Raw genomic sequence first — 21,248 nt, forward strand, 5'->3', positions numbered from 1 at the left:
TTTTCTACAGTAAGTAATTATAATTTCGTACGAAGAATAAATATTCATTAACGAAAGAATTTTTTTTCTCAATTCAAAATTTTCATATCCGAGAAATTTTTCTACTTGGCTCTAGAATATTTTGAACTCCCTTCCCGGCCATAATAGTATATTACACACTTAGAGAAGTAAAGTAAGAAATGTCTCAGATTACATGTAAAATTGTTGGCCGAGGCGAAGCCGAGGTTAACAAACATGTAATCTGAGGCTTTCTTATTTACTTCTCGAGGGGTGTATCCTATTTTTTTGCTCAACAGCAAAGATATTTACTATCACTAGAATTTATTCATTGGAACAAGATTTTGGTAAGGAAAAATCAAAAATTGATAACAATATTTCTCATTTGGATGAAAAATCCTTTCATAGATATTATTTTAATCATAGTTTTAGGATTTAATAACAATGAAATTGCGATAGTGAAAGATTTAAGACGATTCAAAATATAAAAAATTAAATTTCAAAGAAATCAGTAGGATTTAATTTACATTATGTTACAATTTTCAGATTTATTTTCCATACTTGAACAGAATTGAAAATTTCAATTTTTTTTTAATTTTTTCTCTGCCAAATTCCGTAGAATTGAATAGAATTAAAATTTTTAATTGTTTTGAATTCTGTCTTACCGAATTTAACAAAATATAACAGAATTGCGATTTTCAATTCAGTTGGATTTTGTTTTGCAGAATTTAACAGAATTGAGCAGAAATAAAATTTTTAATTCTTTTTAATTCTATTTTGACGGATTTAACAAGAATATAACAGAATTGATATTTTTAATTCAGTTGAATTCTGTTCTGCAAAATTCAACAGAATTGAGCAGAATTAAATTTTTTAATTCTTTTGAATTCTTTTTTATCGAATTTAACAGAATATAACAGAATTGATATTTTTAATTCAGTTGAATTCTGTTTTGCCGAATTCGACAGAATTGAACAGAATTAAAAATTTTAATTCTTTTGAGTTCGGTTTTACCGAATTTAACAGAATATAACAGAATTAAAATTTTTAATTCGGTCGAATTCAGTTGTTTAATCAGGGAATTTTTTACTGTGTGAGACTGTGAGATAATATTAAAAACAAATATTGATAAGTGTACAGAACCGCAGCTCCACTTACTTTTGGGCAGAAGACGTCAATAAATTTTTTTTGAAAGTGTTTTATCTTTCAGTTCGTTAAAAACGTAAAGAATGTGAAGAATGCGAATCAATAAATTAGGAAAACTAAAATTCTTAGAGAAAATTTGTAAATCTTTCAGAAATGGAAAATTTTGCGATTTTTGCTTGAAATTTTAATGATAAAAATTCTTTTAAACGATCATATCTTTTTTACTTGATTTTTATCAAAAATAAAACACGTTAAAAAATTTTTTTTTCGATTTCCCGAATTTTTAACTTCCCGCTAAGAAAATCGAAGATTTTTAAACATCGGGAAGTTATTGTTTTCACCCCGTTTTGCAAAAATCGAGTTTTCATCAGATCTCGACGTTTGAAGGTCATAGGAAGCTTCCCTGACTACTCCCGCGAGGTTGTCACTGTGTGTGTGTGTGTGTGTGTGTGTGTGTGTGTGTGTGTGTGTGTGTGTGTGTGTGTGTGTGTGTGTGTGTGTGTGTGTAAGTATGTGAACCTACCAAAGGGCGTTCTAAAGAGTTCCCTCAAACTTAGATTTCCTGTAAATTTGGACCGATTCGGATTGATAGATTTTGAGAAATTTTGAAAAATCTCAAAAAAACTAAGAAAAAAAATTTTTTTTTAAGTGGTTTTTTTGGAATAACTTTTAAATGGCTTTATCGATCAACTTCAAAAACTAATTCGCTCTTAAGCTTGAAAAACCACGTCGATCGCCGCTAATCCGGTCAAAATCGGTTCATTTGTTCGTGAGTTATCGTTGACGAAAAAAAACCGAAAAAAGTGATTTTTCGGAATTACTCCGAATTTTCTAGTTTTACCAATTCGAACTTGAAGATTCTTCATGAGGCTAAAAAAACTGCGTTGAATGCTGCCAACCGCGTGAAAATTGGTCAATTCATTTAAAAGTTATGGCGGTTTGAAAATTTGAAAAATTGTGTTTTATCAAACTCCTGTCAAACTTTTGAGCTCGAAGAGCCCAAAAGCATACAAAAGCTATTTTTTTGAGCTCAGAGAGCTCTAAATAACACACAGATTGTATTTATGAGCTGTTGCGGTTTGAAAATTTGAAAAATTGTATTTGATCAAACTCCCATATAGCAATCTTTTTCAAGGCTTGAGCAAATTTGGTCTCAATTTCGATATAGTTGTTAGTTGTTAGTGTCTTTTTCTACCTATGGGTCTTGCTCCAGATACTTGTAGCAAATATAATTGACAAGTCTTGAACAAGCCTTGTACAAGACTATTGAGAAACTAATTATATCAATTCTTGAGGAAGACTGACGCCAGAAGCATGCTTAATATACTTGAGCATGAGTTGCTCAAGATTTGCTCAAGATGAAATGTTTTCAAATGAACGTTCGCATCATCCTACCCCTCCTATATTGACTATAGAATCAGTGGATCTCATTCAGCTTAACTAGTCCAGTCGGTCCGGAAAAAAGTGGTTTGTTGGCCACTTTTCGACAAAATGGTCCGATTTTCAATTTTTTTTTTTTTTTAAATACTCAGAAAAATATTCTCAACATTTGTGTGTATGTGGGAGGTCGTTCTTTTTTTTTGTTTGAAAAATCGAGTTTTAGCGATGAACTTTCAATTAAAATATCTTAGAAACTACGCAAAAGTAGTCGAGACATGCGGGGAATGAAATTTAGAGAGATAAATAACGAACAACATGTACTAAACCCGATGTCTCTACGACCAATAGTTTACAAGATAAAAATTTTTAAATGAAAAAACATGCGGTTCCGCTCAAGCGCTTATAAACAAATAGCTGTAAGACTTAATTAAAAAATCGATTTCACAATATATAGGTATCAATCGATTCAGAATTTCATGAATCGTAAAGATATCCTATCGTGTGGAGAACATTTTTTCTATTTATTTAAAAAAATAGTTAGCTGACAATTATTATTCCCCCCTCATTTTTCTCCGACAACGGTTTGAGGGGAATGGCGCACGCGCACTGTCTTGGATCGGACACCGAGTCCCCGTAGAGTTCATATTTTTTTAAACTTGTTATGCAAAAATAATAATTTTTTTTTTTTAATTTTAACTATTTTTTAATGCAGAAATTCGAAAAATTGAAAATTATTCAAATAAATTTTTTTGAGCTTTGCTGATTTTTTGCTTATAGAAGACAACAATATCTATAATTTAGAAAAAAAGTAAATCGAGTCATTTTTCGCGGAGTTAGAGCTATTCGTTTATAAGCGCTTGAGCGAAAAAAAAAAAAAAAATCCAAAATCGGACCATTTTGTCGAAAAGTGGCCAACAAGCCACTTTTTTCCAGACCGACTACTGGACTATACAGATAAAACAGGTTCATCCGTCTTCGTCAAGAAAAATGTTCATATCCGTTTGATTATTCATTAAATATTTATAATATTTACAATTTATCATTATGTATTGAAATTTATTTAAGACAGAATAACATTTTGAATAGCTTATGACATCTTTCGGCATTAAATTCTATCTTAAATTTATTTGTTGATAAATAACTCAAAAAAAGTGATTGAAAAACTACATTTTGTCTTAATTAAAAAAAAAAAAAAATATTAGTAATTTTTTTCTTTCAACCATAATAGTGAAAATAGGATAATTTTTTTGTCATTGATTTTCATCAATTCTTAAAATTTAAATAGATGAGTGAATCGTTGCTATAGTTCGTGAGTTACTGTACAATATTTTACAATTGTAATTTATTGCAGTGGAATTATTTTAATCAGGTAAGTACATGATATGATATTTATATATTATAAGTAATGTACTCATGTTAAAATTTTTATTTGGGTTTATGGAAGGAAAATTTATAAGATATAACAGAAACATTTTTAATCTTAAAACATTTTATTTATATTATTTTCTTAAATCATCTTAAAATAAGGTCGAACTCCAAATTGGCTCAATCATCAAATTTTTTAAATTAAGAAGCGCAAGTTGTTTTAAATTGAACTTTTGAACGCTAAAAAGTTCAAAGTAATTAAAGTATGTATACAGTTTTTTGAATTTGTTTTATTCATTAATAATATGGACTGACATTCAAAAATAAATCACAATAATACTTAAACAATACGATTTTTCCATGTCGATCACATTTTTTCTATAAATTTAAAGTCCACAGATAAGCCATGAAAGTGATGATGATATGGACACCTTATCAATAATACTTAGCCAAAAATTCTACGTGACGAATTATGACCCAAATTTTACTTTTTGTAATTGAGTATTTTAGTTTATTTGTTGTTAATTACTTAAAAATTAATAGAAACATTTATTGTTATTAGTGCGGCGATTATTATTTAATTATTGTATTTATTTAGTTAATAATTTTATATTATTGTTACCGAAGGTATGATTAAATTAAGAAAATAAGCGTGTGAGAAATTATTACGAAGCCGAGCGAATTAATTGTAAAAGAAATTAAAAGACTGGGAAAATTATTCTAAGTTCCGAACAAGATTTAGTATGGGAAAGTGATGAATGGATATAAAATGAAAGAAATGACGATTATTATTTTGTAAGAAATAAATTAGGTAAGCGAAAATTTTATAAGTCCCGAGGACAATTTAGTATGGAAAAATCAACGAATGGATATATAATGAAGGAAGTTGCGATTAAAATAATAAAGAATTGTGAATTTAACGAAACAAATGGATAGAGAATGAAGAAAATTGCGATTAAAATAATAAAGATTTGAGTTTCAAAACTAAAAACTTAGAATTTGGCGAGACGAATGGATAGAAAATGAAGGAAATTGCGATTAAAATAATAAATAATTATTTTTGAATGCTAGTTCGAGAACACCGGACAGATGTCTAAAACGACTCTTCCTTTTCGTTACAAGAGAGTTAGGCAAAAAATGATAAACGCCAAAATTTGGCTCGATAAAGCAAGCAGTTCTTTCTCGGGAGAATTACTCGGGCGAATACTCTTCACCAAGTAATTCCAGAGGATGATACTCTACCTGGAGTCTGACCAAGGCCCAGGTAAGTATCATGAACCGACCGGATGAAAGTGCTTCTCCCCGTGCCGAAGCCTTCAGCTGAGGTACGGTAGGTGATCATAAGCCGTGTAGGTGGGGGCGAAGAGGACACTCTCCATTCGCTCTCGGGGTAGAGGTTTAGGCCCAGGGGTGACGGCTAGTCTCCTGGGAAAACGGGGAACCAGCTCTTGACAGTTAGTTCGCGATTTTGAACCGCGAGTATGTGTGAAAAGAGTGTTCTAATATATTGTTTATATTGTTTAATTTGTTTATATTGTTTATATCGTTTATTAACATGATCAGGCCAATAAAGAGGTTTTTCTTTTTTTCTTTGATTTATTTAAAATAAAGTGTTTTGTTTATTATTTTTTTATTGATAATGTAATCCCCGTTTATGACCCTGGACTCCGGCGAGCAAATTTCGAGCCGGGGACAAATAAATTATTTTATTTTTATAATTTTTGAAAACGTGGACGTTACAGAATAAACCAAAGTTTACAGTACTACTTATATTATTCAAATATACTTATATTATTGAAGTTATACTTATATTATTCTAATTGAACAAAAATATACTTTCAACTTCATTTCCTTTTTTGAAAATTTTTTTCTTAATGGTCGAGTAGGAGAGTTCATGATGTTATTATAGCTCATCATATTATCATAGTTAATTGTAAGTACTTGGCAACTCTTAAATAATTTTTTTTTACCAAAAAAAATTTCAAGACACCAAATCATTTTAGTTCTAGGTATAAGAGTTTCTTCCAGAGTTTCTATTAGTTTCATGAAATGCTAATACTTTTATAATTTTATTAATTCTACATGTAAACCAAACGTAAAAATTAATTTCCTTATTTTATTTTTTTTTAAATCAAATGCAAAATGCCATCAGTTAATAATTCTCATTGTAAGTTTCGTACGAATTGAAACTATTAATGACAACGTATATTGTAAATATATTATAAATATTGTGACTTTAAAAGAATGTTTGCTTAATTGTTTGCTAGTGATTATAGAAAAAAATTAAATAAATCATCTCTATAATGATATCAATAACAGTGAAAAATATGATAATGTAGTTAGTTATTTGATGAGTAAAGTATAAATATAAATAAACAAGTATATGTAAATTTATCTATTTACTTGTTTATTATATTGTTGAATAATTCCATAGAGGTGTAGTGTTCGGTGAACAAGGCCCAGTAGCGATTAACTCGCTCCTGGGGGACTCCCAAATTCAAGAGACGCACCTGTCCACCGCTAGTTCCCGCAAAAATCGAACCGCCAATAGAAAATCAGCCTCTCGATCACGCCATGAATCGACCGCTTTATTGGCTGATCGTTCCCGCTAGACATGCGCAATAGCCTTCTTTCCCAACTCAACGAGGAAGAAGACGGACTATTGTTATTATCTTTCGCTTCTACGTTTTCGCTGCATCAAGTCTCCATTAGTTTTTCTTTACTTTCGCTTTTCGTTAATTAACCGCATTTGGCTTATTTAATAATTTAATTTGCTTAAATTAATTGTTAATAATTATAATTGTTTATAATTGTTAATAATAATGAGTGTATAGTGTGCTACAGTAGAGTGGGCAGCGTCTTTTACTTGTGCTTTTTTGTTTGCTATTATTTCAGTTTGATTTTGTCTATTTTTTACTGTAGGGACAGTTTTTTGAACAGTAATTTTTCGGGAATATTTTTGACTATCAACTGTTATTGGGCATTAAGTGGTTCATTTGTTATTTGTGATCAATTTTAAATTGGTGCAGTTTTGAGGTTGGACTTTGCAGTTGGCTTGTGGGACTCTGTCTGTTTGGTGCTGCCATCTGATTGACTTATAGGAAAGGTGTTGTATTCATTATGGCTTGTGTGTTGTGTTTTTTGGAGATATCAGACTCGGCACACTGCATTAAAGCAAACTGCCATCTTCACCACAAGTTTCATGTATCATGTGTTAAACTTAGATACAACTTTGGATCCGCAGCTGATGCTTTAGATGCGGTACATAAACAATGTCCTGCATGTTCAGAAACAAACTCAATGAATTTATTGACATCGATTGCTGTTCACTTGCCCAAGCTAAGTAAACTTGATAAATTGGATAACCTTGAAAAGTCAGCGCAAGATTTACACACAAAGGTAGATGATATTATTTCTAAGCAGGCTGCACTAGATGCTAAATTTAATAGTTTGGAGAAAAGAGTGAGCGAGCTTGAAAATAAAGGATTTTCAGATGGCTCAAAAAAGGAGGCTGAGAAGATTTCAAGGGCAGCAGATATTCTGCTTAATTGTAACTTCGAACAAAGAGCCCTCCAAATTGAGGCACAGGCTCTTGCGGATGAGATTTCAATTTCCGGTCTAGAAGAAGTGGCAGAGGAAAACCTAAAAGAAGTTGTAAATAACTTACTTGATGTTCTTGATGTACCTCGGGATGATTTCGGAGTCAAATATGTCAAAAGGATCGGTAAACCAGTTGAAGCTAGAACGAGGAATGCTAAGCAAAAACGCAGGGATGTTCTAATCAAGTTTGAATGTAAAGAAGCTGTGGACGTAATGATCAGGAAGTCCAAAGATGTAGATATTAAAAATAATGATTTATTAGCCGAGGAAAATATCTCGCAGGACCCTGTTCGTCTTCATCGCCGTCATCCGCCTACTCTTTACAAATTTCGTTCGCAGGTATTAAAGGATTTTCCTAAGCTACTTCCAAAAAATGTGTGGATTACTGCAGCCTCAGTGTTTGTTAGAATCGATTCGGAGAAACCGCCGCTGAAGTTATTGCCGTCCAATGGGATAGAGGTGCTCAAAAAGCACATTCGCTCGCGTCAATAACTTTCATTCACTCCATCATCACTATCGCTTGCTCAAGAACAAATCAGTCTGTCAAACATCAAATAACCTGTTGGTTAACTCTAAGAAGTAGGAGAAGTTTTTTCATGTCTTGTTTAATTTATAAAGCGCTTTATCTACAGCAAAAGCCACTTATTGGCAATAATTTACAAATTTGTGAGTCTAGGCCGCGCAGGTGGGATGAAAGGAATGATTTGCTTGTTGTACCGGGTTGCCACAGCACCAAGTATGACAAATCCTTTTTAGTGAGTGCGATTAGGATATGGAATCGGTTACCTTCAGACTGCACCTCACAATCGACTTTTCCGGCTTTCCGTAAAGCATGTTTCGAGTTTTTGTTGAGCGAAGAGAATGCGTGATTTGACTATTGTCTTTAATAAATACTTTTATCTGATGATGGAGTGATATATTGATGTACTTACTATATGTATAATATACCAGTAATATTTGTAATACACTACTTTTGTTAATTAACATTCATTGTAATGTATTTTGGAAGGCCGCAAAGAGCTACGACTCCATGGCCTTTAAACAATAAATAATAATAATAATAATAATTTAAGGAGGTCCTTTCGCCGCCAATGTAAAATAAAAAATATTAGATTATGAGTAAATTTAATTTTTTGTATGGGTTTTGTATTTTAATTTATTGAAAATTTACTACTACAGTTGTTATGACAACTGGAGCGAAAAGACTTCCTTAAGTTAAAATCTGGAATCAATTACCAGCTGATTATACGACGTTACCAATGTTTATGGAGTTTCGAACTGCTTGTTCTGAATATTTTTTACAATCTGATAGATCATAATATGTATTCATTGTATTAGAATTTAGTGATGATTGAGTGATTGAGTGACTGAGTGTTTAACACACTACATTATATATACTACTTTATATATATACTTTATATATACTACTTAACACACTACTTTATATATTATATTAAGATTTTTTGTATCAATTTTGGATGGCCGCAAGGAGTTTCGACTTCATGGCCAATTAAATAAATAAATAATAATAATAATAATAATAATTCGCTTTAGTTTGTTTCAGATAAGTTGTGTTATTTGTGCATTTTTTTCACCGCTTTTTTAGTGCCGACAAAGTGTTCAACCACGTGTCAACCGGCTTCGCTTTTGCTAACCACGCTGTAATTTATAAATCCGCTTTTATCTTAACAATCCGCTATTAAACATATTAAATATTGAGTGTATTTAATGTAAATAAATTCCTAGTGTTATTTTTGATAATAATTTACGCGTTTTAATTGAGATATCCAGACCTAAACCCGATCCCCGCTTTTCCGCTCTTTCAGTAATTATTCATTGGTCCCTCGAGCCGGATCAGGCTGGCTCTATCTCAATTAAATTAATTTATTATTCCGCTTAAAAATTGTGCTGTGCTAAGTGAAGTGTAATACCGCTAGGAAAGGTCGAGTGTCAGGAGCATCGCAGAGCACATCGGGTGCTGCTCCTGATAGTCATTCGTACACCGGTACGCTGAACTTTCCGTTTATTAAGACTGAAAACTCGACTTCGGACCTTAAATAACCTCGCTATGGAGAATTACACAAGATAGTTGAAAAATGCAATTTGTGCTTCAACTTTCGTGTTCCGCACCGCGCCGCAGATTGCAAGACCGCTCAAGATTGCCGAAAATGTGGTCAACGTCACCACATGTCCATCCATTTTGGATGCACCAACGAAACCAGCTTCACCGCAGTCTACATCTTCCGCACAGGCAACTAATCGTTCCCTTTAGACCGTTTACAACTTGAAATTAACTGTTGATTATTTCAGATCCGCTTTCCGCTCAAGTATTGCTAGCTACCGCCTTAGTCCAGGTACGCCCGCATCATGGTAATCCAATCACCGCCAGAGTGTTGATTGATCAAGGTTCAGAGCTCTCATTTATGAGACAGTCGCTCTTCAAGAAGCTTGGACAACCGCTACAGCGTGACATGGTCATGCTCAAGGGCATTGGCAATGTCTCCGCAGGAAGCTCACTAGGTGTGAGCACAATTGAGCTTCGTTCGCTGTGTACGACCGCATCAATGCATGTCAGCATGCATATTCTACCAACACTGACGGTAGATCTTCCATCGTTCGTGATCGCTGATCCGAAATGGCCGCATCTTGAGAATCTCAAGCTCGCTGACCCACAGTATCTACAGCAACGCCCTGTAGATATTATTCTAGGTGCATCACCAGCCGCACAGATCATGAACGCAGAGATTCAACGAGGACCTCGCAATGCTCCTATTGCACAATCCACCACGCTTGGTTGGATTGCCTATGGAGCTGTCACCGCTAAACACGCTTCAACATCACACGCAGCACTACATGCGTCAGTAGATACTGAATTACAAGACGTTATCGCTAAGTTTTGGGAACAGGAAGAAGTTCCATCAGGAAATTCACCGCTCAACACCGCTGAAGAAGACGAATGTGAAATTTACTTTCGTCAAACGCATTATCGACAGCCTGATGGACGCTACGTAGTGAGATTACCGCTTAAGGCCCTTGAGAGTCAACTTGGCGACTCTATCAACGCAGCTATGGGGTCACTCCGCAGATTAATAACTCGCTTGTCGCGAGAAAGAGAATATTCTGACATGTATCGTGCATTTATGGCAGAATACATTCAACTAGGACACATGGTACGAGTACCAGTCAACGAATTGCCCGCAAACGCTTACTTCTTGCCTCACCATGGGGTATTGAAGCTTGATAGTGCCACTACGAAGCTCCGCACAGTGTTCAATGGTTCCTGTGCAACATCTACAGGAATTTCATTGAACGACATTCTCCACGCAGGACCCAAAACGCAAATTGACATTTTTGATGTGATGTTGAGAATCCGTTGCAGCAGGATTTTATTCGCTACTGACATCACCAAGATGTTCAGACAGATTGAGGTCGACTCGCTTGATTGGCCGCTTCAGTGCATTCTCTGGATAGATGAGAATGACTTAATAGACGCTTACTGTCTCAAGACAGTCACATACGGAACCGCTAGTGCACCTTTTGACACAGTACGTGTGCTTATCCAACTAGTAAAGGATGAAGGACACCGCTTTCCGCTAGCTGTTGCTCTAATGTTGAAAACGCGCTACGTAGATGACATCTACGGTGGAGCAGACAACGAAGAAGACGCTATCAAGGCTGCAGTACAAACAAAAGCTCTGTGTGCAGCAGGCTGCTTCCCGCTTGCCAAATGGGCTAGCAATAGCCCACGGTTACTCGCTGAAGTCGCTCCAGAAAAGCAGCTGAATACACCGCTTAAAGAAATCAGTGATGCACCAGTAAAAGCCCTGGGCATGTACTGGAATTCACGCACTGACGCTCTCCAGTTCAAGTACACGCTACCGCCAGAGACGCCCAAGACAAAAAGAGCTATTTTGTCTGAAATCGCTAAGCTGTATGATCCGCTAGGACTTCTTGCACCAATAGTCGTCAAAGCCAAGATCTTTATGCAAAATCTGTGGCTAGATAGAGTGTCATGGGATGAACAATTGTCACCATCACTCATTCACAAATGGACTGGATACCGCGAGGATCTTCGAAACATCGAATCCATCCGCATTCCACGCTGGAATAATATAGCACCTGGAGCAACTATGGAATTGCACGGGTTCTCAGACGCTTCGCAAAACGCTATGGCTGCCGCTGTTTATTTGAGAGTCACTGACGCTGATGGGAACACAAAGGTCTCACTTCTGTGTTCAAAAACGCAAGTAGCACCGCTGAAGACCATGACGATCCCACGCTTGGAATTATCTGCCGCATGGTTGCTAACACAACTGATACTTTATGTTAAAGAAGTTCAGTCGCTTAAAAATGTCAGGATCAATCTCTGGACTGACTCCGCCGTGACTCTCGCATGGATTAAAAGTCCAGCAATCCGCTGGAAGACATTCGTCCGCAATAGAGTGGGAAAAATCCAAGAAACGCTTCGAGATGTCTCCTGGAAATTTATTCCAGGAAAACAAAACCCCGCTGACTGCGCTTCAAGAGGTATACCTACGCTAAAACTGAAACAACACGCTCTCTGGTGGCATGGACCAACTTGGCTTCATGAACCAGAATCCTCTTGGCCCACTCTGGAGCCTCCAACCGACAACGCAACGCATCGAGAAGAACGCCAAGGTCTGACACTAGTAACTTGGAAAGCAGAAAATTGCCTGCTCCAACAATTACTGTCGCATTACACGCAGCTGTTTCCACTGCTACGGAAGCTTAGCATCTGGCATCGTGCCATCGACCGCTTTAAAAGAGTTCCACAATCTTCGCTGGCCTACCCGCTTACTCCATCAGACCTGGAGCGCGCTAAATTGACCTTGATTAAGTTCACTCAAGGACAATACTTCGCTAGAGAGATTCACACGCTACAAGATGGTGATGGTCTGCCTAAAAATAACAGCATCACTAAGCTGACTCCGTTCATCGACCATCAGGGGGTCCTGAGAGTCGGTGGCCGCTTGAAAAACGCATTGCTGGACCCAGAAGAGAGGCATCCAGCAATTCTACCGCAACAATCACCGCTTACATCAATTTTGATTGATGATTCGCACCGCAAAACGCTTCACGGAGGTACTCAGCTTACGCTCGCTGACTTACGCAAGAGTGTCTGGATCATTGGGGGCCGTGTTCCAGTCAGATAATTTATTTTACGCTGCGTTATCTGCACGAGACACCGTGGAGAACGCGCTCAACAGTTGATGGGTCAATTACCCGCCGCACGAGTACAGCCAACTCGAGCCTTCTTGCATACAGGACTCGACTACGCTGGACCTATCACGCTGAAAACATTTCAAGGACGTGGAGCAAAAACATACAAAGGCTGGATTGCAGTCTTTGTATGCATGTTCAGTTCAGCTGTACATTTAGAGCTAGTAACTGACTACACCGCTGCCGCTTTCATCGCCGCTTATCGCCGCTTCACTAGTCGCCGAGGTATCTGCCACACGCTATATTCAGACTGTGGAACCAATTTTGTAGGAGCAGATAAAGAGCTGAAACGACTATTCGCTGCAGGATCCCGCACATTACGAGAATTATCAACCTTGATCGCTCAAGATGGCACGAACTGGAAATTCAATCCGCCTGGAGCTCCACATTTTGGAGGAAAATGGGAAGCCGCTGTGAAATCTATCAAATTTCACCTTCGAAGAACAATCGGAGACTCGCTGTTGACGCTTGAGCAATATTCAACGCTACTGGCTCAAATTGAAGCCATATTGAATTCCAGACCGCTCACACCGCTGAATGAAGATCCTGCTGACCTGGCTGTACTGACTCCAGGTCACTTCTTAATCGAACAGTCACTGACCGCTATCCCAGAGCCATCGCTGACAGATTTACAACCTGCTCGGCTCTCGCACTGGAAACAAGTCCAGCAAATGGTTCAACATTTCTGGAAACGCTACTACCAGGACTGCATCCACCGCTACCAGGCCATTTCAAAGTGGCATCATCGACACAACCAGATCAAGGTGGGTTCAGTTGTACTGATCACCACTGAGGATCTCCCGCCAACCAAGTGGCCATTAGCCAAAGTAATTGCTGTCCATCCAGGTGAAGATGGACAAATCCGCGTAGTAACTGTTAAGACAGTTAACACAGAGCTGGTACGTCCAATTACAAAGCTCTGTATCCTGCCGCTAACGCATGAAGAAGATGATCTTGTCGACGCAGCCGCCAACCCGGGGGAGAATGTTCGGTGAACAAGGCCCAGTAGCGATTAACTCGCTCCTGGGGGACTCCCAAATTCAAGAGATGCACCTGTCCACCGCTAGTTCCCGCAAAAATCGAACCGCCAATAGAAAATCAGCCTCCCGATCACGCCATGAATCGACCGCTTTATTGGCTGATCGCTCCCGCTAGACATGCGCAATAGCCTTCTTTCTCAACTCAACGAGGAAGAAGACGGACTATTGTTATTATCTTTCGCTTCTACGTTTTCGCTGCATCAAGTCGCCATTAGTTTTTCTTTACTTTCGCTTTTCGTTAATTAACCGCATTTGGCTTATTTAATAATTTAATTTGCTTAAATTAATTGTTAATAATTCGCTTTAGTTTGTTTCAGATAAGTTGTGTTATTTGTGCATTTTTTTCACCGCTTTTTTAGTGCCGACAAAGTGTTCAACCACGTGTCAACCGGCTTCGCTTTTGCTAACCACGCTGTAATTTATAAATCCGCTTTTATCTTAACAATCCGCTATTAAACATATTAAATATTGAGTGTATTTAATGTAAATAAATTCCTAGTGTTATTTTTGATAATAATTTACGCGTTTTAATTGAGATATCCAGACCTAAACCTGATCCCCGCTTTTCCGCTCTTTCAGTAATTATTCATGTAGAGATACTTGTATATAGTACCAGTACATTCAATAACAAATATTTATAATATATATACTATTAAACAAAATTGTATTAATAATACACTATGTTACAAAACATTTCCAGTTTTTGATTGAAACTTTGAACATTAATTGAATCATTGTATAAATCATGTAGAACTGCAAGGGAAAATTTTGTTATTTTCACCATATATTTATCATTTGTACATAAAAACAGAAAAATAATATCAGAAAATGTGAAACAGTCGTATATGAAGATTACATATTTATTACTCAAATTCATGACCAGTTGGCAATATAATATTTTTCGTATACAGTTATACCACTATTATTGAATAATGGGTCTGATCAGACCTGGCCAGGCATGTTCAGGTCTGATCAGATCTGTTCATATCTGACTCGTTCAGGTCCATTAAAAAAAAAAAAATCGGTGCCGACGGGGATTCGAACCGTACCCCTCGCGCTCTTCAGACTGACACTTTACCTCTTGACCAAATGATTCATCGTAACTTGAGAGTATCTTTCGAGCTACTTCAAGTAATTCAAATTTTATACATGATTTATCCTTATAGTTAACGGAGTTCTATACCTAATTTATTAATTATTAATAATTAATTATATATTAGAGTGATTTATTCGGAACGGCTATATATTTTTTTTCGCTCCATTAACATATGGTTCTACACTGAGAGAGAATTTTATTCAATAGTAATAAAACAGTTTATTTGGACTTGAAAAAAAATTTAGTTAATATTAATAAAATTATATTTCATATAAATAAAATTATATTAGTATTTAATAAAATTTCATAAGTATTTAATAAAATTTTCTTAAATACTAATATGTGTTTATTAAAATAACCACGAACGACGCTTTCGTTTGCTGTCATTAATACGAATATTAAGTCATTAAAAGAAATAATCTCAAAAAAAAAAAAAAATTAATATTCATCAATTAATTATAATATATTCAAATATATTTTCACAGTAAAGTCTTTTAATAAATAGTATTAAGATTTTTTAACAAGACATCCTAACCTAACCTATTTGTTTACTTCATGACGAATCACATGTAGAGATTTTAAATAATAAAAATAAATAAATATTCGATTGAATTTATGAAATCATAATCTTTATTTTTAACAAATGCGTCTCTACATTGTCTGGTTTTCTGCTTCTGTTTTCATTTTATTAAATAATGTCTAACTCTTATCGATTCATTTGTGAAATTTTTTAAATTTAAGTGCATAAAAATTAACATCCACTCGGATAACAACAGTTGTAGACTTTGTATTTCAAAATATAGTTCCGACAAAATTCAATTTTACTTACTTATTTATTCAATTAATTACTGATCAATACTTGTTAGTTAGTTGATTAATGAATTTTCTTTATATTACATGTAGATAAATATTCATTACATACTAAGAAACATTTATTAGTATTTAATAAAATTTTTATTAGTATTTAAGGAAATTTAATTAATATTTAATAAATTTTTATTTGGGATTAGCCAAATAAACGTTTTATTAAATAGTAATAAAATTTCATTACTATTAAATAAAATTGTCTCTCAGTGTAGGCTAGATATCAGACATGGACAGGTCTGATCAGGTCTGAGCGTATTTAAGGCTTCAGACATGAACAGACATGAGCAGGCATGAACAGGTCTGATCAGGTCTGAACGTATTTAACGCTTCAGACATGAACAGACATGAGCAGACATGAACAGGTCTGATCAGGTCTGAGCGTATTTAATGCTTCAGACATGAACAGGCATGAACAGGTCTGAACGGATTTAACGCTTCAGACATGAACAGACATGAGCAGGCATGAACAGGTCTGATCAGGTCTGAACGTATTTAACGCTTCAGACATGAGCAGGCATGAACAGGTCTGATCAGGTCTGAACGAATTTAACGCTTTTCTAATTAATTTTAAATTTTTACTAAATTCCATTCATATGTAGCTGTAAATTTTATTTTTTATTTTATATTTGACTTGTAATCGCTTTTGTTTCAAGATTAAATATAAACATCAATTTTTTTGTTACTTGTAAATACTCGGGAACGAAATCCCGCCTATACCGATGAAAATGGATGGACTTCACGGCAAAGCGTTCTGTCGTAGTTACGTGCTTTTCATACTTCCACCACTCCTGTTTGACGACTGTTTTCACTACTACATTCTTACTCGCATCTACCTACATCGCTGTGCGCAGAGAGTAAGTGCAGAGTACACACGATACATTACAATAAAGTGCATAGTATATTAAACTGCTCACCTAACAAACAACTTACCAAGTTTACATTTGGTCAAGACGATAATAATAAAATATAACCTATTTGGATGAAAGTAAGTTAATAAATCATTACATTTTATTTTTATTTGGATTTTTTTCTAATTTATGAACTCTATTGATTTTCAGTAAGGTTAACACTTATTAATTTATTACTGCTCCAAGGCTTATCAATCAAATACGTTATTCGGTGAGTCGCTTACAATTATTTTGTATTGATGATAGTTTGATTGTATTTTTTTAAGTTTTATATATCTACAATTGATTAATTGGAATATTATAAAATGCATCGAGCAAAATCAAAAAAATTCAAAGATTTAAGTAGGCGTCAGCAATTGCGTAGAATAGAAATAAAAAAATTATTGATTAATCAAGTACCAAAAATTAATATACCAATAATTGCCCAAACTTCATCTGTAAATTTAGCTTCAGTTCATGTGGATAATTTAAATAATCCTACGGTTGATGCTAATTTTGAATTAAGAAATATTGTTCAAGAGACAAATTGCCAAGCATCTATTATTACAAATAAACCAACACATTCCCAGCCCTCCACTTCTTTGAACTCAAATTATATTCATGGAGAAAATTTAAATGGTCCCGTAATAAATCAAAATTCTAAAATGAAGAACGTCGCTCAATGCCGAGAGTCGATAGTCCGGTCTTCTGAGTATCGCCAATCCGTTAGTAATATTAACAATAATAGTAATAATGATTGTGTCAATAGTAATTATATCAATGCAAATAATAGACTCTCTTATCATAGTAATCATAATGCCTGCTCCAATAAAAATAATAGTCAACATTAATAATCAACTAGTCTGATTTAACTAAATGTTTTATTAAAAATAATATTAATAGCGTTCAAGGCGATAGTATATTAAAAATCCTCAATAGACACCATTGTTTTCAAAACTTACCGAAAACTACTCGCACGCTACTAGCTACTCCTAAAGAGAAAGTAACTGTTTTTCAAATGGAGCCTGGCGAATATGTACACATAGGAATTAGTAATTCCCTTCAGGAAATATTATTAGATTATAATTGTCATGAACTTCCTAATCCATTAATTTTTGATATCAGCACAGATGGTGCATCAGCAGATAATCAGCAATCCTATCAATATTGGCCTTTACAAATTAGAGTTACAAATTTACCGAAAAGTCTACCTGTTATTGTAGGATTATACCGCGGTAAGACTAAGCCAAATAATTGTGAAAATTTTTTTCAATATTTAGTTGAAGATTTCAAAGATATTATAAGTAAGGGAGGGATTCCTTTTCAGAATAAAATTTTTCCTTTTCAGCTCCGTAATTTTATTGGCGATGCGCCCGCTAGGGCTTTTGTTATGAATCATTATGGCCCCATGTCTAAAAATCCTTGTTCAAAATGTAAAGTGACCGGAACTTACTTTCAAAATCGTATGTGTTTTCTTGGTATCAATCATGCTCCACGAACTGATGACGAATATAAAAATCGTACAGATATAAATCATCATAAGTCCGGGACCTCAGCTTTAATAAAATTGAGTATTAATGAAGTATCAAATGTTCCTTTCGATTATATGCATCTCGTATTGTTAGGAGTAATGAAAAGACTATTTGATGCTTGGATAACCGGTAAATTTCCGGGTTTCGCAAAACTAGATGACCAATCCCTACATATATTAGATTCACGATTAAAGTCATTAGATCAATGGTGTCCTGTAGAATTTGCTCGACGACCGGGGTCGATTTTCCGATATATTCATTATGAAGCAACAGAACTTCGGCATTTTCTTCTCTATGCAGGACCTTGCGTTTTGCATGGTGTCATTCCGGAATAGTATATTACACACCTGTGGCAAGAAAATGAGAAATGTCTCAGAACACATATATGTTGCCCGAGGCGAAGCCGAGGTCGACATATATGTGATCTGAGATATTTATTATTTTCCTGCCATAGGTTTGTATACTATTTTTCTGTCCGACAGAGGCGGAAAGCGGCAATTTCGTTTAGCGCAGCGGGCCGAAAGTTGCCACTTTCCGCCTGGAGGGCAGAAAAATTATTATACTCATTTCTTATTATTACATGTATCTATTCGTATTCTAGTTTCTCCGGTTATTCATAATGAACAAAACATTTGCTGAAAATGCACTTAAATCTTTTGTTATACTGGCAGAAACATTGTATGGTAAATCATTCTTAAGCTACAACAGTCATGGATTATTACATTTAGTCGACGATGTACGTAGATTTGGACCTTTAGATTTATTTTCTGCATTCACTTACGAAAATAACATGCCTGTCTTGGAAAATCTCATTCATAGTCATAATCGTCCACTACAACAGTTTGCTCTAAGATCTGGAGAGAGAAATAAAAATAATTTTAAACAAAATCGACGACCTGTTAACGTATTAAAAGCTTGGGGACATCATGAGAAAGGCCCGATTCCTTCTAATTTACAATCTAACCAGTTAGTTCAATTTTTGAAAATTAAACAAAATTCTGTAACATTATCTAACCATCAACCAAACAACTGTTGTATTTTAACTGGTGGCTCTGTTTGTATTATTAACAATATATTACTCTATCAAAATTCCTATTATTTAGTAGTACAAATTTACAATAAAAAAGAAGTCGCGTACGATTGTGGGATAAATTCAGAAAATGTTAGTTATTACGTTTGCTCTGATTTATCTACAAATTTAAAAACTATTTCTATCCATGAAGTTAAACAGAAGGGCTATCGGAAGCCATATTTTAAGAATACCTTTCTACATGACACATGTTATATTTCGATTTTACTTCACACTGAAATTCTTTAAAATAAATTCTCAGTTAAAAATTTTTGTTGCTTTTAACATAATATAAACAACAAAATAAACAGTTATAAATATTTTCAAAAGTTATAATTTTATTGAAAGTCGCATTTTATCCAATAGCTCCATTTTTTTATCATTATAGAATAATCGTAATGATTTAGGTATATCCAATAACGAACAAGTAAAATTTTTTTTTCTTTTCGTTCTTACACACTTGTTTGCTTTAGTATTTTCTTTTTATTTTTCAGATGTTCCGATTTCATTTTTTTGGCATTATAATCAGGAACGAACTACAACTTGAAAACTACAACTTAGGAACTACAACATAAGAGCTACAACTTGGCAACTACAATTAACGTTTGGAAGCCATCTGATAAATCAATAGCTTAATTTTATAATCTCGTTACCTAATTTAAAAAATTCGGGTCATTAAGTCAAATTTGAAAAGTATGAAATAGAGTTTGAAATTTATTGACAAATATAAAGTCGAGGTTGGAATTTATTCAATCTTATGGGTTAGCGATACTTTGAAAATAAGCTATTGATTTGAAAGTATTGTCATATCATAGTTGATAAGAAAATCGACTTAAATTTCAACTAACTCATCTTAGCAAACTGGTTACTTGAGTCATTTAAAATATGCTTTTAATTGTATGCACATACAACATCATTTTTGTCACTAAATACTGCTCTAGATAGTTACTAATATTTTAAAATCATCATTCTTGTAAATAACTCTAATAATACTCAATAAATCAATTTGCTTAAACTTTCAACTAATATATTTTTGTGTCTTTGCAGTAGTTAAGTAAAGAAGTATTATTTATACAAATTTAAGTTTAAAAGTATTTTTGTCATAAGCCCGAAATCTGTAAACTTTAGCTATGGCGATATTTTCTGTATTTTTAAACTGTTTTTTGATTAATTCAAAATCGTATTAACTAATAATTAGCTTAAATTTTAATTTTTAATTATTACACAAATAAATATTCAAGTGTAGAGTCATTTACTTATGTATACTATAATGGAAAGAAAATCATTAACATTCACATAAATGTTTTCTAGTCCATTTATTATAATCAGACAAATTATTATTTATTTTGCGCCTAATTAATTCAAAGACATTACGCTTTTTTCAATCCCAGTTAGTTTATTCTCAATATTTTTAAGATACATGATGATACGGAAAATTAAAGATTTTATGTCTTTAGTTGTTTCTAATTTCTGAGATCTACGAATATACAAAAAAATTCTTATGCGACTTTTTTTTTTAGCTGAAGTAAGATTAAACTTTTTACATAAAACTATTTGGTGATTTTGTTTTAATTCCATAAAAAAAGTATTATAACCAATCTATATCTTGTCTTTCTTTCAATAAACTACACTAATTATTAACTTAAATCACTTGATAATTCTTGATTGATTGTTTTCTGAGACTAATGTAGAAGCTTTTATAATATTTTACATTATTAAAAATTATTATTTGTCTTTATGTTGTTTTTGTCTAAATTATTTATGACATCTCAAAAAAATAAAAACACTTTCATCTATTTATAAAAACTTAAAAAAAAAATTTTTATGTTAGTTTTGGATTTATGACTTTAATGTTTATTTTGTAGAGCTGCTGAATTTTGAAAAATAAAATATTATGCAATTCACATTGGAAAAGTTCTGAGCTACATAAATAGATAATTATTCAATTATTGCTGATATGTTTTTCATAAAATAATGATATTTAAAACTGTTTTTTTTTTTTTTTTTTTTTTTTTTTAAGAAAATCAT

General features: G+C 34.0%; 2 protein-coding genes across 2 annotated transcripts; both read left to right on the forward strand.

The window, feature by feature from the left end:
• Window positions 1-9,527: 9,527 nt before the first annotated feature.
• On the forward strand, window positions 9,528-12,662 carry LOC123269114. The gene is made up of 2 exons (XM_044734644.1): window positions 9,528-9,739; window positions 9,799-12,662. Exons 1-2 carry the CDS (start codon window positions 9,676-9,678, stop codon window positions 12,660-12,662), a joined length of 2,928 nt encoding a protein of 975 aa, XP_044590579.1. The 5' UTR covers window positions 9,528-9,675.
• A 57-nt stretch (window positions 12,663-12,719) lies between these two features.
• Window positions 12,720-13,724, forward strand: LOC123269115. Its single transcript, XM_044734645.1, has one exon. The coding sequence runs from the start codon at window positions 12,720-12,722 to the stop codon at window positions 13,722-13,724; it is 1,005 nt and encodes a 334-aa protein (XP_044590580.1).
• Window positions 13,725-21,248: the final 7,524 nt, after the last annotated feature.

This window comes from Cotesia glomerata, linkage group LG7 (genome assembly GCF_020080835.1).
Source record: "Cotesia glomerata isolate CgM1 linkage group LG7, MPM_Cglom_v2.3, whole genome shotgun sequence".
Classification (NCBI taxonomy): domain Eukaryota; kingdom Metazoa; phylum Arthropoda; class Insecta; order Hymenoptera; family Braconidae; genus Cotesia; species Cotesia glomerata.

What these genes read in the sequence shown, in the direction of transcription:
- LOC123269114 (XM_044734644.1), top strand. Translation starts at nt 9,676, where the DNA reads ATGTCCATCCATTTTGGATGCACCAACGAAACCAGCTTCACCGCAGTC. An exon ending in AGTCTACATCTTCCGCACAG is followed by an intron (nt 9,740 to 9,798) that starts GCAACTAATCGT and finishes TGATTATTTCAG; the next exon opens with ATCCGCTTTCCGCTCAAGTA.
- LOC123269115 (XM_044734645.1), top strand. Translation starts at nt 12,720, where the DNA reads ATGGGTCAATTACCCGCCGCACGAGTACAGCCAACTCGAGCCTTCTTG.